The sequence below is a fragment of the Pararge aegeria genome, chromosome Z (genome assembly GCF_905163445.1).
Source record: "Pararge aegeria chromosome Z, ilParAegt1.1, whole genome shotgun sequence".
NCBI classification, from domain to species: domain Eukaryota; kingdom Metazoa; phylum Arthropoda; class Insecta; order Lepidoptera; family Nymphalidae; genus Pararge; species Pararge aegeria.
The window spans coordinates 956,443-973,285 of NC_053208.1; the positions used below are offsets into that span (position 1 = coordinate 956,443).

General features: G+C 37.5%; 2 protein-coding genes across 4 annotated transcripts in view; both read left to right on the plus strand.

The window, feature by feature from the left end:
- LOC120636535 (PAN2-PAN3 deadenylation complex subunit PAN3) overlaps positions 1 to 3,686 on the plus strand; it is a 61,989-nt gene extending 58,303 nt beyond the window's left edge. For both annotated transcript variants that reach the window (XM_039908052.1, XM_039908054.1), the window contains 2 exons: positions 2,369 to 2,531; positions 3,456 to 3,686. In XM_039908052.1, the coding sequence (XP_039763986.1) occupies positions 2,369 to 2,531; positions 3,456 to 3,572 (280 nt within the window). In that variant the 3' untranslated portion in view covers positions 3,573 to 3,686. The remainder of the gene's footprint in view (positions 1 to 2,368; positions 2,532 to 3,455) is intronic.
- Positions 3,687 to 13,408: 9,722 nt separating this feature from the next.
- LOC120636503 (1-phosphatidylinositol 4,5-bisphosphate phosphodiesterase gamma-1) overlaps positions 13,409 to 16,843 on the plus strand; it is a 42,717-nt gene continuing 39,282 nt past the window's right edge. For both annotated transcript variants that reach the window (XM_039908009.1, XM_039908011.1), the window contains exon 1: positions 13,409 to 14,102. In XM_039908009.1, the coding sequence (XP_039763943.1) occupies positions 13,745 to 14,102 (358 nt within the window). In that variant the 5' untranslated portion in view covers positions 13,409 to 13,744. The remainder of the gene's footprint in view (positions 14,103 to 16,843) is intronic.

The following is a 16,843-nucleotide window of genomic DNA, read 5'->3' on the forward strand; positions in this document are numbered from 1 at the left end:
CATCGTATCGATTCAGTGACGCTGTGCAACCGCGCGACTGTTTCGAGTGGAAGAAAAGCACGGGGTAAAGTTCAAACAACTGTGCCGATGCTGCATCGCGTATGTGTCGCAACTGTAGCGATGCACAATCATTGTTCGGTATACCTGATACATAATCGCGTCTGTGTACCGCTCTTGTTGTGATTGTATCGCTACTGGATCGTTGCAAAAGTCGAGAGCGATTCCCATCAAAACCTTATATTTTATACAAAGTTGGTCTTGTACATTTACTAACCGTCATATATCTACACATGTATTTTTTTAAATCTTTTTTTAAACTAGTGTAAAATAACTATATTGTCACATTAACATTAAATAGTACATACTTGAATAATATAATTTCATACTGAACGACTATTACGATTACTCGCTTGAGAATGGTTTTTTTTATATTAAACTTTATCAATATTTCTATTAATTTTATGTGTTAATTATTTTCGATATGTTATGAGCATATTGTACCTAAACCATATGTTCATTCCTCTACGCGATTTAAATGAGCGTGACAAGGAATGAGGAACATTTTAATGGAAATATCAATTAAAATAATAATTCATAACGTCATTTGTAGTTACTCCTTACTTGCCTTTTTTATTATTTTCTAAGAGCACGTTGACGCTATCTGGCTAGCCGCCGATTAGTTTCCATCGAGCTTTCTGATCGTATTCGACGGAGTTTAAAGAGGCTTTTAAAGTGGAAAGGTCCTAGTGGAGCAAACATTAGATGAGGATGCTACGTCTTGGTATAAAGATATCTCATCCCTTCTTGTTGAGTCCACAAGCGAACGGAGCGCAGATCTTTTCGTAGCGTGGCCAGCATATAGGCATGGTCAATCAAGCTCTGGCATCTGCTAGTATGCCCGCCAGTTCTGATGATCGATATTTTTATTATGTAATATTATTTTGTTACGTGGATTGTAATCAGTATTGAAATTTATATTATTTATTTATTTATAATAATATTATATAATTAATTAGCATAAACACAATTTATTTATTGCCTTAATATTTTATGTATGAGGTCTTATCAGTTTAAAATTGTTACTTGTAGTATACATTCAAAATATTGTTTGCCTGAAATGGCAGTATGACCAGGCTTCTTCAGATTTCCAATATTTTAATGGAGTTGCAATAGTTTTAAAATAATAAGTATTTTAAAAAGTGGTGATAGCCTAATGGTTTAGGACTTCGTCCTCCAATCCAGAGGGACCAAGTTCTATTCCCGGCACGCACATCTTACTATTAGAAGTTATGTGCGTTTTAAGCATTTAAATATCACTTGCTTTAACGGTGAAGGGAAACATCGTAATAAAACCTGCATGCCCTTATTTTTAATTATTTTAACTAAAAGTTAACCCTTGGTGGTGCATTAGCATCTTAGCTAGGTGCTGTTAGAGGTATGACAGTTATATTAAACCTCCATTATATATTTATTGTTCTCGAGGGCGTGTGAAGTCTATCATGTTAATAAATTATTTTGGCACAGGTGGGAAGTAATGTAAAAAAATATAAATTATTTCTATTTACAGCAGTATTTAAACACGATGATATACAACAATTGTAATAAGTTTATTTATTCTTTTAAAATAATGTAAGTGCAACAAATACTTGTATAACGCCAAAGCTAGTCTGTTCCTCCTTCTATCTGAACGATCTCTTTAGAGAATCCGAAGCTAGTCAAAATAGCCCTCAAAACCCACGATTAGTGCCATTTCGTTCGCAGATTCATTTACACTTACCGGATTCTGGTCCGTCTAATTGTGAACAGTGTCATAAATTCTACTGCCACTGGCATATCCGACCCTGAAAACCTGTTTGATTTCTGAAACTAAATTGACCTGTCTTAAAGTACTGCTGCCCTTTCCTGTTTAAAGGGTAGTACGGTTAGGGTTACTAGCCTTGTATGTTTAGTTTAGATAATTGGGTAATGTCCGCGAAAATATTTAATATATTTCAGGATTCGTGGAGAGTTGGGTTGTTTGTGTCCTTACTAAATCTTCGGTAAAATATCTATTGTATTCTGCTTTATATACTATATGTTAAACAAAAACAATATTGGTTTGGTAGTTGCCAGTAATCCTATCTTGTCCGGGCCACTCTTTGGAACGACAAGCATTCGGGGCTTCCATAAAAAGGTTTATAATAGACGGCATGAAGATTTAATTTGAAATTAAGTTTTTGTTTTTCTTTTTAGAAACCCAACACTTATAAGGATGAAATGGGAACTTTTACTAATCAGAAATTGTATGCAGACGATATCGTGGTTGTTAGTTGCTAGCCCAATATATTTCAATCGTCTTGTCTCATTGTGTAATTTATTTCTTTGGCAGGCTAAACCTGGATACGGCATGGGCAGAAACAGGGAACCGTTATATGTTAAAGCTGTTCCGGGATTATCTGTTCCACAGCGTCACCCCGGACGGCCGCCCATGGCTAGACCAAGGACATCTCGCCCACGCGCTAAACAACCTAGACAGCGGAACTCATACGAAGGTGAACCGCCCTGCATGCCTTTCAATGCTTTTATTTATTCTTATCTAGTTATTCTAACACTGCCTTACTGTCCAGTAGTTAGCCTGTTCTATTGCGGAAAACAAACTGGGTTCGAGTCCCGGGTCGGGCAAAAGAAATGTTAGGTCTAATAATTATATTATATAATTGACGTTCTTCACCATAACCCAGGCTGCCTGAGTAAGCCCTCGATCGCGGTTATCATCACTAAAATGTGCAATCTTTAATATCCAATTTGGACCAGTGTGGACCGATTTATAAGCCCTGTCTATGCTGGAAGAGAAATAAAGAAATGTCAGTCACCCAGCAGGCCCCGGAGAAAGGTGTGTTCAGAGTATTCACACTACAGGGTCAAATCTGAAAGTAGGAGATCCGTAGAAGATCCAGAGCTTCCGACATAGCTCACCGAGTCGCGAAGCTGAAGTGACAATGGGCAGTGCACATAGCTTAGAGAACGTTTGAATCACCAGGTGCTAGTATGGTGACACCGCACCGATGAACGCAGTTCTAAACTCCCGATAAAGCAGACAGGCGCCATTAGCCGTGTCTTAAAGAACCGCCAGACAATAGCGGCACATGAGCCTACAAAATATACATGTCCAGCAGTGGACGGCCATCGATTGATATGCTGATGAGAGAGGAGTCCTGGGTAACAGCCTCTTTTTGGCTGGATCCGTTCTTTGGGCAGGACTCCCTCACTCTGAAGGGGGTTTAGCCTATCTAAAAACAATCACGGCATGGCCCTCTGGTTAGCGTTACTGTTTTACCGTTGACTACTTCCCGGACGTCTACCAACCATCCCAGCCGAACGCCAGGGCTGCCGCGCTTAACAGGAGGGGATGGTGACAACGTACAATCTACCTAAAATGGCAGAGGCTACATCACAATCGTTTTTCCGGCGGGCAGGTGATGCTGATGTCTCGAGACGAACAAAGTTTACTCGTAGTCACCTTTGCCGAGCTCAAACACTGCCTGGAGCAAGCGTTCGAAGAGCTACTCCAAGCTGCAGTTACATCTCCGTAGTGCCGCTCTGCTTGCTGCAGTGCCCCACCACCGTGAACCGCCCGCTGTATGCGCGGGGGCCCGACGACGCATAGGGGTTGCACAAGATCATCTTCCTCTATCTGATTTACATCTATATATAACATATTGAACATTAATTAGGCTGAGCGAATAATCCTACCAATAGTTCGGATCAGATTCAAAGGATTCTAATCGTACATTTCCAAACGAAATCGAGCCCAATATTCGGTAAGACAAATGAAATATGCGAATATTTTTGACAACTTAACTTAATTAAATTGATGGGAATCCTTCGACTATGTCTAACTATTCGATTTCGACTCGGATCGAAACCAATTCCGTGCGATTCGAGCCGAACAAGATTCGCTCATCCCTGATCTATTCACTATGTTATACGTATTCTAGGCCAGCTTAACATGAGAAAATTTCAACATACAAGCTTCTACTCGCGTCTTCGTTCGTGTGTTTCGGTTTTTTATAAATTTTGTTATGTGCGTTCGTGATTCCGTTAGGTACTTCCATGGGCGTACCCAGCTTCTGTTTTAGGGGGGGCGAGTGAGATTATTTTAGGTCAGATCGTCTGCGGCTGTTTTAATAACTGTGTTTTTCTATCTGAAAACCTTGTATATTAACATGACGACTGGTTGCTATCAAAACAACTTATCTCAGTGAGCTAGTACGATGTCGAAACTCCATGTTAAGCTGCCCTACTAATACAACGAGTTGATAGAGAACGGACTAATAAATTACTACTCGGAGTGGTTGGTCGAGTGAAAGTGACGTCTACTGGAGAAGCTGCTATCGTGTTCCCGCAGCTCCTCCACAACTTCAGTGATTTGCCATTTTGCAGTTCGGAAACGGCCATGTATGTCAGATGACCGCCGCCATCTTGTTGGTTTCTGAGCGCGCGCGTTTGTAGACGCTCTCTCGAAAGTACCTCCGTTTCCGAACTGGAAGATAGATCTTTTACCTGTGGCATGACTGTATCATTTAAAACGATAAAATCGTTATTATACTTTCCTAAGGCTTCACAAGCCAAAGGTATTTTATTTATATTTTTAAATGTAGTGTAGGTATTCTGTACATAGCCTGGGCCGTTCTGACCTCTTGAAATAGTAACTACTCGTTACAGGGCGATTGTGTGAGACTTAGCATGGATTGTTGATATATGCAATCGGCCATGGATCGTTGTTGCGAGATGATAGCATGGATTGTTGATATATGCAATCGGCCATGGATCGTTGTTGCGAGATGATTAGCAATCAAGAGTAACGCAGCATTTTGAGCTAAATTAATAATACCACCAAAAAAAATGTTACTTTCAGTATCCAAAACATTGAATTCAACATAAGCAACCAAAAGCTGTCGTCACTCGGATTTTTGTTGACAATCAATGTCGTCAAGAATAATGATATGATAAATGATAGCACAACTTTTAAGCTGTCAAATTATTCGATTATCTGACACAACCGCCCATGACATACATTTTGTGACGTCATATTTGACATCGTTACAACAATGTCAAGTTAGAAGTCATATAAATAATGTCGGAGTGATGAAGGGTCTCGGTTTTATTTCCGTAAGTCGCTGTCATCATATTGTAGGTGGCACGTGCTCCTGTACCGGCGACCTACGGAACCGTATCAGAATGCGATGTATTTTAAGATTAAACTAAGTTATAAAGCGATCTCATTATTTGGACGCGGTGTGTTGTATCGAGTCCTCGATGATCGCCAACGTTTACTATCTATACTAAACTGTGTACGAAGTAATACATTTTTACGTGTCCGAGCACTGGCACCCTTCTTTCAAATGTCTATTTCTTATATGTCATATATGTATTGTTACGAATTTGGCATTTTGCCCACATAGCGAACGTTATTAAGAGACGTAATATTTATGTGATAGGTTAGGTTAGGTTAAACCAGGTGAAAACCTATAACTTCGTGTCAGGGTTCGGCATTATTAGCTTTAAATGTTGAAATAGAGTTGAACCGCACTGGACGACAGGGCATTCGGCATTTCGACGTCGCAGTGTCGCATAGGTACTGGAGTAGTCATAGTTATTTATGATGTTTCTGCGAACATTCCAAATAGCAGAACGATAACTTCTGTTCTGTCCTTACATGTGGTTTTTGTAACCGATTCTTGCAAAGTCTGTGCCGGCCGGACCACGTGTGTGTATACACACGGGGAGTTCAGGGTCTCTATAATAGAATTCGTAACTATTGCGACGTCAGGTGACACATCTGCGTTCTTCATACAAGATCTGTCACGTTTCTAAGCCGACGTCAATACTACGATATTTTAGCGAATAGGGAGCAAGTTTACAATGCCTACGCAACCAGTCGCGTTGGCAAACATTTCTGGTTGCGTGACAGTTGAAAACATTTATTGTGAATCAGAATAATGTCTTTTTACCCGACTAGGGTGTTTACATTATATTTAAATTAGATATACAACTAATAACGTAGATCTGAATTTGTATGTTTAGAACATTTAAGAAGTATAATGGCATGTAATCATAAATGTTTAGTAGTTATTATGTTTGTTGGTTGCTATACTTTAGCGCCGAATGATATCCAGATTAAAGGAACAGACGAACGTTTAGACGAGCCTGAAGTTAAGGAACCAGTCTCTAATTCATGAGTATCCAACAGGAAATGTACACAGAACTATTATCCTCAAGGATCCGTTAAAACAGACAAGATTCTGTCTCTAAATGACGAGTAGAAGTCCTGATTTAGAGGTGAAAAATATCTGATATTATAAGCCCATCACGGTACGGTCCTACAGCGTTCCTCTACAATCTGGTCTGTCCTAGGTCGTAAGTTAAATAGTACGTGTTTAATATAGATGTGAATCCGATTCGAACTCACTTAGACCTATTAGGAACACAAGGAACCACTTTACAGCCGAAAAGGCTGTCTCGTTGTTGGAATCGGTTTCACCATGCATATTTTATGTTCTACTAGAAGTGGCCGCAGCTTCGCCTGCGATGACCCACTAGTAAGAATCGTACCGTTCAAAGTGTATGTTTTTCAAATAGTATAGCGTAAGATTGTCTATCTTGTCATGCAATGTATCGCATAGTTTCGATGTACATGTAATCGGGGTTTGAAAACCGGGAGATTAATAAGAATAAAACTGATAACCGTTTCTTTCTAATAACGGTCGCTTCAACCGGTTAATATGTTACCGGTTGGGTACAAAATCCGTTAACCGGTTTCCTTGCGTGAGCTTTGAATGGGTTGATCGACCTCTAGTGTTCGACCTCGCATTTAGCGGCGGGAAAAGTGCGAGGAACAAAAGCTAACTTATGCAATAAACTGGTTAAAATGGTTAGCGGTTTGTAATGGAGTTTCAGAATAATTAAAGTTAAAGTTGAATGTATGATTACCGGTTTTAAGCCCTGCGTAAAGCTCGGTGTCATTTCTGTGGTTAATTATGAATCTTAAGTATTTAGCAACTTATATTATGGCCGCACATTAATTACACTTTAATTCTGGGGCCCTAGTTCTCTAATAGATTGAAACCTTGACCATGCGCACGAAATTATTTGCGGTGTAAATTTTGACGCGTCTTTATGCAAGACTACGAATTTTTATGTTAATAATGTAACAGAGATTCAAGCCCCAGTTTTGGTTGAATATAAAAATTAATTCATCTAATTTGACACTCGAAATGTCCTAGTCGTCGATCAAATAATGTTTTAATTCTTATGTTCAAAAATACGTAATTGTGTGTGCTGACACTTAAATATTTATTCACTTTAATATCTATCATTTTAAATAATTGACTACTATTCTAATGTGTTAAATGTTAGACGTTGATATTCATCTATATATTATATCTAATATTATTGCCCTTATTCGCCATGGCATTGGCACTCACTAGAAAGCAAATGAAATTTGCATTAACAAAACCGCAGATGGCATGTCAAATGCGACATACTTCTCGATCCAATGTTAAGCTTAGTGACATGGGGAATTAGGGCTCTGTAGATTGACGAGTCATTTATGCATTCATGTTTAATAGTAGTTCTAAAACGGTTGATGCAAATTCTAGATCTATGTCACTCTGAGGAGTAAATCCCATCTGTGTGTTGTGGATCCGGCATGACCGTCTGCGCGAATGGCAATGCGAAAGTGGTGACCTTGAGTCTGTAACATTGCACGGCACACAAATTAGTTTTTAAATCAAAGCGTAAGGACGTTGTTGTTTCGGAGAACAGTAGCTGATATCCACCGTAAGATTTGTATCGGAGTTGAGCCCCATGGCTCGACGACATCGGAGGGAAAAGGGGAGACGTCCACCATAAGATTACCTCCTGTAAGATTCGGACCTCGACTTAGAGCGACGTTCGGACAGTTGGGTTTTATGACTAGGGTTTAATCAGTATACCTCCGTGACCGCGGATTGGAGCCACGTCGATGGCGTCGGAAATCAGGGTGTATAAGGACAAACATATTTCTTATGTGAACTATGATATATCAGATGTTGATATTCCCATACCAAAATACTAGTTGTTAAATAAGTAGTGATCCATAACATCTTGAAATCGTTAGCGATTTTGTGATCAAACTGTCCGGAACAATAACTTTCAAATGAAAATGAACTGTAAAATATATAAAATTGAACTTAGGTTGCATTTAACTATACTAGTTAGGCAGAATAGGACTATCTCATGTCAACAACTCATGTTAAAAAATATTCGTAATCACAGTACCTATAATGGCGACATGGAATGGCTGTTGTTTCTACCTTTGAACGATAAATGAAGTTAAATTTTAAAATTTAAATGATGGCACCTGGATGATGACTCATCTGTAGGGGATTTATTCAATCCCCCAGAATTTGTCTAAAATTAATAAAAGTTGATTAGAAATTGCTCGAAGGGAAACGTCTACTTAAATTCGGAGCCGATTCGGTTTTACTGGAGGAATAAAGGAAAATTCTAAATAACTTAAAGTCTCTAATACGAATTTTCGAAAAATAATTCACCACTTATCCTTGCGCCCGGCTAGACGACAATTTTTTTTATTATTCTTGATTTTTAAAGACGTTTATATTTTACGAGTATGCTTATTTTTCTCCAATAACATACATATTGGAGAAAAATAATAAATTGTTGTTACGCTTGTCCTATGTTACATGACCGTACCTGAACCAAAGCCAGTCTGTAAAATACAGGGGTTTAAGCCTACGGTTCAGTCAGTCAATGGCTAAACGCTCTGCCATCGCTTAGTTTGGATACTTATCCTTACCAGCTACTCCACCCGCTTCGTGACGTTTGCGCTTGGGGATAAAGGTACCTGAAAGTTAGCTTCATTTTTGTCAGTTGGGTAATCAGTTTCTAACTGCAGGTTCGTAAATCTAATGCGAACGGCAAAATCGCGTTATATAAGTAGATAGAGGGTGAGCTAAAATAAAAAAAGAACGTAGCCTCAGCTTGATGCTGGGGCCAACGCTGTTTCTCATGACCTATCTACCTAATATCCACCTGTGCAGAACAGGTGGATTTTAAGTAGATTAATTTTGTTGCTTTCGTTTTTGCAATAATTAGTTATTATAATACCGGTCACGCGCCGCATAAATGGGATTTAGGCCTAATATTTCGTGAATAATAAATATTTTGAAAAACTGTATCTTTTAAATAAAGTATTAATATACAATACGTTGTGTTCAATTATTTCAAAGTTTACAAATCCAACTAGCTTATAGCTTTAACCGTCGTGTCAGTCAGTGAGTCTTGTGCTAGCCAAAATTTATAAAATTCGGCTAATTTTGGCTAATGCCAATATTAGAAAGAATTTGTGGAAAAGCGCTCGGACCGAGAGAGACGCGGGTTCAAATCCTGTGGGTTTCGAATATTTTACACGTATTGTGAGATTTATAAAATTGATATTTCTTTCAATTATAGGAAAACACTAATAAAAATTCAACTCCTAAAAATCTTATTTTGTAAGTCATAATTTAAATAATTAGCTCATATAAAAATAAATATTTGAACGCTTTCGAACCTATAACAAACATACTGTAACAAATTTTAGCGATTTTTCGTCTGACTGACTAAAAATACGAGACCATTATATCAGGGTCAAATCTTTTTACTGTTGAAATAAATATGACTATTATAGTCTCTGAGAATGTAGCTTCTTTTCCGTCAATGAATTGTTAAAATTGGTCGAAAGTTTTTGAGATTGTTCATACAAATAAACAAACATCCAAAAAATCTCATCTTTTCTCTTTATAATATTATGAATTATAACATTAGATACATTGAAGTTCTGTCAAATAGCGAAGGAAAGATTAATTAAGATAATTTGTTACAAATATTAATGAATATCTTATTTCCAGGTAAACTTAACATCGTGCGATCACGAATCGGCATAAAATATCTACCTACTACTTATATCGGCTAGGTGTTGCTCGAAGCACTCTCATTCAAGCATATTTATTAGCAACTATTGTTTAATTTGATGACGTAGTACAGTTGATAATAATTGCAAGTAATATTGTCTGTTTAAATCAAGAAAATACAGAGTTTCTTGCCGGTTCTTCTCTGTATAATGTAGGTTCCGGTGGTAATTCTATTTGTTAAATAATACTGCAAATTTTCAAATCAATTTTAAAAATAAGAAGATAAGTAAAGTCCATCTAAAATAGTGAGCTTGTGAGATTTCAAATATTTCGCCAGAATAGACGAATTGATATGGTAAGGATTAACATATGGAGTAAATATAAATTAATTTAACATTCGAAACAAAAGATTGTATTTTTTAAATAAATAATAAAATTACTTAGGCTTTATTCCAAAACAATTATGTCAACTGCAGTTTTTTTTTAATTACTGATTCCTGAACGCAAAATGTATAACTATGGACAATGTTTGTGTCAATGTAAATATTACTGGTGCTAGAGTAATCCTTAAAGAGAATTATTTTACAATATTATTTAATTTTACAAAACTTCATACTATAAAATTATTTTTTCCGAGACAAGATTACGTGATTACAAATTCCATTAATTGGTTGACTTTATTTACAGTCTTATGATGTCACAAGACTCTAAACAATGTATTGCTATTGTTATAAAGTACTTCATTATTTAAATATTGTAATTGCGTGTGACTTAAGGTCTCCCCGATTCTCGAAACGAACTTAAAGCATTTTGAGAACTTACCTCATGTATTCAAAAATAGGTTTTTATCCATTGTTTGCCATAGCACTTAAAACTAGATTTTAACTATCAGTTTTTACATTTCTATAGACTTGTGACTATAAAAATGTAAAAACTGATATTTGACCCCAAAACGAGCACTTGGTTGAGACACTAGTTGTAAAGTAAAATAAGCGGAACAACTAGAAACTGTCGTTAGTATTCCAACGATAAATTACGGACAAAATATTAAGTATACAAACCTAAATATAAAGTATGTACATTACATATAGTATAGATCCAAAAGTAAAGAAATATTGTATAACTCGCATCGTATACTTATATAAAAGCAGAAAGCATTAAATTACTTCTTTACTTTCTAATTTGTTTTATTTATGAGTAGGTACCTACTTACCTAATCCATGTTGTAACTAACTTTTTTTTGACGTACCACGCAGATGGCCATGCCTGGTGGTAAGTAAAAACCGTCGCCTAAAAAAGAGTAACACTTCACATGCAAAGGAGCACGTCTTAGAACATGCCGCGGCCGCCCTGTCTCCATCAATTAGGTGTAAGTCTCGAGTGCCTCTCACCGGCAACCACACCCTTCAGACCGGAACACAAAATTGCAATAACAGCGGCAGAAATATCCGTTTACAAGCTCTATCATATAAGTCTCTATTACTACAGTAAAAGGCTATACTACCACTTACTAGATGTGGGCTCGCCCAAAGCACAAAGTTCGTCTGGTTTCCCTACCAGTCAGCTAGTCAATACTGGTATGAAAGCTACAAGTCGCCGAATCATGCTTTAAAAATATTATGCCTGCATAATAGGATACCTGCAGCTGCATGCCTGAGAGTTCTCCATAATGTTCTCAAATGTGTGTGGAGTTCACCCACTGGGCCAGCGTGGTGGACTACGGCCTTAAAACCTGCCCAATGTGGGAGGAGACTCGTGCCAGTAGTGAGCCGGTGATGAGTTGATATGATGAAGTCTAAATTTAAGGCACTTTTGAAACTTTAACTCTCTCTGTTTGTAGTAGGTTTTTATGTGACTTTATCAACCATATTCCGTCGAAAAGAAGCCGGCAAATAATCAAGCAGCTCAGTTCTTTGAAACATAACTTTCTACAAACTACCTACGGTTACGGTACGGTCCGCAGCGTATTACTTGTTTTTTTCCATCTTACTGGTAGTTCCAGAAATGCGAAACGAGTCGTTTAGATTTGTGATAACATATTGCATGTTTGTCTGGTGGGATCTACCCGTGGCCAGTGGCAAAAACCCTACGTGGCATAAACATGCCGCTAAGCGATTTAGCGTTCCAGTCAGGGGCGTAGCTGCCGCCATATCAATGGAGCCCCTAACGTGTGAGCAAAAATTAGTAATATATAATGTTTATTTATTGACAATCATTTTTGTGGATCTTCCACTGACATTGGCGAAATACAACGATCTGATTTGACACACCTAAAAGCAAAAAAAGCGAAAGAAGAAGTAGAAGAAGTATTAGTAAAATGTTATCAAAAATGTCATTTCGTGCTTCCCGGTAAAAAAAAACAGAAAAACAATATCTTTTTTTCAACTGGAAAAAATAAGCTCAGGACTTCGTTTGGGTAGGAACGTATTTGTCATAGTGACTTGTCACTATTCTCTATAAAGGCAGATATTTTAGAAAAAGTGAAATCTTCATCAGCTATAGGTATAAAATATAATTTAATAAATCATGTATAGTACTTTTCTGATAACCTACAAATTCTTGAAAATTATTGATTAGGTTAAGATCCATTATTATATTTTTACAATTATTATTAGTTCGTGCCGATATTACCACCGTTACCACCGAATTTAATTTGTAGAGTGACCTGCACACATAAGATATAGACTACAATTTCCAGATACATTTTCGAACCGTTAACTGTTATTTCATTTTAAGCATAAAGTATAAGTATTGCATATATCTGAACCATGTGTAACAAAACGCGACATATTATTTAGCTCATAAAATATTAATCCAAGTAAATGTAGCCTATATCTTAGGATGCGCTATTCGAATTGTCGCTCTGAAAACCGAATGTTTCAGTACTATCAGTATCGTCAGTTCATGGGTCAAGTTAAAGTGAACGGACAATAAGAAGAGTTGTCAATTCACATAATAATAATTACAAACTAACGTTAATATTTACAAAAATTTAAGCCGTCTAACTCTTCACTCATAGGCAGGGTACCCAAAATGCTGACACTAGTGACTTAGCCGTTGGGCTAAATAAGCGCCAGCTGTTGGGTCACCAGACGTCAAGACCAATTTTTGGGATTCTGTTGTACCTACATAAGTTCTAACGCTTAATTATTAGAAGTTCTATAAGTAGTTCCATCTCTTTCACTTAACTCTTTGTAGACAGGGATAGCACTATTTTATAATGTGTCAACAGAAATGGTGCCGATTCTGTAGTACTCGAATCTCTAAACCAAACCAAGTAATTGGCAAATCTATAAATTATGGAGATAGTGATGTCCATTTACACTTTATTTTCTGAAAAGGCATAAAACACCACTTTCAGATATCTCGACAACTTGTTTTGAGAACTAAGTTTGAGTTTATTGTTGTGACCCGGTTGCCATAAACAAAAGTTGAAGTTGCAGTTAAACATTATTCTGAGCTGTGATTCTGAGTTAGGGATTGTACGATACGAATTGGTTTCAGTGTCTAGGTAAATTAAAGATTCTGTCTGTAGTTAAGTGCTCTGCGAGTGCGTCAGGTCGGGATGCATTATTTATTATCCGTCTTGCGCATGAGCACTACTCCTGGTGCGGCACCAGTAAATCACAAATCACAAATGTACCGGCCTTAAAGGCAGGCGGACGTAAACGATAGGTAACCGGAAATTGCAGAGATGTCCTACGGAAGATAGTTATTGCAATTTTTGGGTAATAATATTGATACAATAAACAAAAGAAAATGAAAATAATAATACGTTATCACTAAGTCTGTATTAAATATTAGTGACAATGAATCCGGTGGCTATAAACGGTGCCAGCGACCGGCTGATTGATGAGGCGGACCAGCTCATATCGTACATAGAGCGGGGTTCGAATATGTTAAAGTTCTCGCCTCGCAAACGCCCTGAGCGCAAGACACTTATGGTACGCCGCGAATCTCATCAAGTGATATGGTACAAAAGTGGAGCACCGCAACGGCACGCGTTCGAAGGTGCACTAGACATTCGTGAAATCAAAGAAGTGCGAGTTGGGAAGAATACTAAGGACTTCGAGCGCTGGTTCGAGGAAATTAAGCGGATAGAGAACAGCAAATGCTTTACCATATTCTACGGGAACGAGTTCAAACTGCGATCAGTTTCATTTGCAGGTGAGAACCTATATTATGTTTATAATATTTAAAATAGGTTTGCCATTGAATGTGATTATGCTCGATGGAAAGCTATTTTACGCTAACATTTGTATTAAAAGAAATAACAGTTTCTTACTCATCATAGTCTCATTATGATAAGTACATCACTATGTATGGTTCATCCATACATAAGATAGTTGCTTCGTGCCTCACTCTTAATATTAAATGGTAGTGAAAGGTAACGAACTAGTGGTTAGGACCTTGGCTTCACTTTGACCAAAACCAAAGTTGATCTCGGGCACACACTAACTTTTAAAAGTTACTTTTAGTCATGCCTTTGAGTTCTCAATAATGTTCTCAAAGGTGCGTGCAGTCCACCGATCCACACTGGGCCGAGGTGGTGGATTACAGTCTAAATCCTACTCATTGGTGGAGGAGAATTACATCCTTTAGTGGGCTGCTAATGATAAACAAATGAACGCTTAATGAAAAAGTAATTTATTTTTAATCTGAGAGATTATATTTCAAGCATTAAGAAAATCTGCAGCTAAAAAGGATTAGCCAGAATAATTAATGTTGTAAAAGAAGCCTCAGTAGTTTACCGAACCTTATATCACCGCACCTTATTGGACTATTATAACTGATATGTATGGAGAGGTAAGCACCCAGCAGATGCAGCCTGTTTCATTATCAAGGATGGACATATTTGTGTGTTGTAAAAAGATTAAACGCTTTTTGAGAGTACTGTACAAAGGGAAACAAACAGCTAAATACTGCAGTAAAAAGGAATAAGTATTACAACCATTCTAATATACTTACCAAACGTGGCTATGTATTATGTTATATGCAGTAGAAGTAAGATCAAGCAGTATACAATATCTAAAACAATTTAAAAAAAAATTGCAGGAAACTTTCCTGTTAGAATGATTAAGTAAAGCTGTCCTAACAGGTTATTATTAAATTTAGCACGGCAGGTAGGGCATCTTGAGCTGTGCTTAAATGTACACCCAAGTTGCAGGTGTCACAAATTCTTTTGAGCTTCTCCCTGCACCCAGTACCCACACAGTGGAGCCATGAAATTCTAAGAAGTTAAAATCAATTATATTTTTATTATTAAGTCAACTTAATGTCTGTAACCTGAATTAAGAACATTGGTTTCTATTGATCATATACATTCGTTAGGTATATAAATCTTCTCCTAAGGTTAAACAAAGTTATTATTAAAGTCAGATGTTTTAGAATGTGAAAGGCACGAAAATTGCCATTTAGTTGAATAAATTAATACTTCTTAGTATATACCTGGTTCAGTATATCCTTTTGCAACCACCATTAAAAAAAAGGTATATTTCACTGTGGGTGGTGATATCTTCTTTTTCGTAACACTTGATAAGTGTCGTGTCCTCTGTGGAACACTTTCATTAAAGACGGAAAAATGTTAAATTTGTGTAATCGGAAACGCCTACGCCTATTCTGATCGGCCTACGGTTATTATCATAGCAATGTAACTAATAAGTAGATATCGGATACTCAGTAACATTGCTGTGATAAATTAAGATCGAATGTAATTTTTCAGGTATCAACAGACTACTAAAAGCTTATGTATTATAATTCAAAAGTATTGTAGGTACGCCTTTACATGCCATCCGCCAACCTGACGTCAGCTTGGTGGTGCACTTTATTTTTAGTCTATTTTTGTTACATTGAACCAGTGTTCACAAACTGAAGCCAAGCAACTATCATACCGGGACCGTAAATGGATCAAAATTATCGTACTATTCGTACCCAGTAGGATGATGACCAGTGGCTGTACGGTGATATACCTTTGCCACAGTGACTAGAACGCGTTAAAGAATCTTCTTCTTTTGCTTTTTAGGCTTAAAACTCTTTCATTCTAAAGAACTGAAAACATTAATTTCGTAATAATATAGCCATCGACGATATCGATATCGATCACTTATTGGCGGTGAATTCCAGCCATCCAGCCAATGAAAGGATTGTGCCATAAAGCGGCTGCATGTGTTCCTAAGAATAAATATGCCAATCAGTATAAGTATCAAATTTTGCATCATAATGGAAATTATCGTACAATCTGTGGTACAATAGAGAAAGTAAGGCTTGAATTATCTCTGCGTAATCCAGTGAGAAATGAGGAGATCCGTAAAAGAAGCCATAGATACCGACCGAGCTCAACGAGCCGCGAAGTTGGAGTGGCAATTGGCGGGGCACATAGGTCGGAGAACCGATGGACGTTTGGGTACTAAGTTGCTGGAATGGCACAAAACAACAAACAGACTTAAAGGCCTCTCCAAACGTTAGGGTTTGCCCATAATAACCACGCTTAGCAGACGGTTAGGCGATAGCAGATGATATTAGTAGTAGCACAGCGGACGCTGCTAGCCGCTCTCCGTTATATTTGCTTAGTCGCCTCGTACCACACCCGCGGGAAAAGGAGGCTGTCACCACACGTCATAAATACAGAATACGATGATCTAATTAAATTCATTAGTACAAATATTTCTACTACTGCCAAAATTGTAGAGCTTTGTGTGCCAGAGCTGGTCCGGGGAAGTATCTACTACCGCCAAGCAGAATTGTTGCTATGCTGTAAAACGGTTCGAAGGGCGGCATGTCGTAGGTCGTGTTCCTAGCATTAGTTCTTAGTTCTAAAAAAAGAGTGTCGACCTATGTAGGTACACGCGTTAGAATTTATACGTCTTCGGCGTATGGAAAAAAATAACTCAAATGCAGTAGTGATCAAC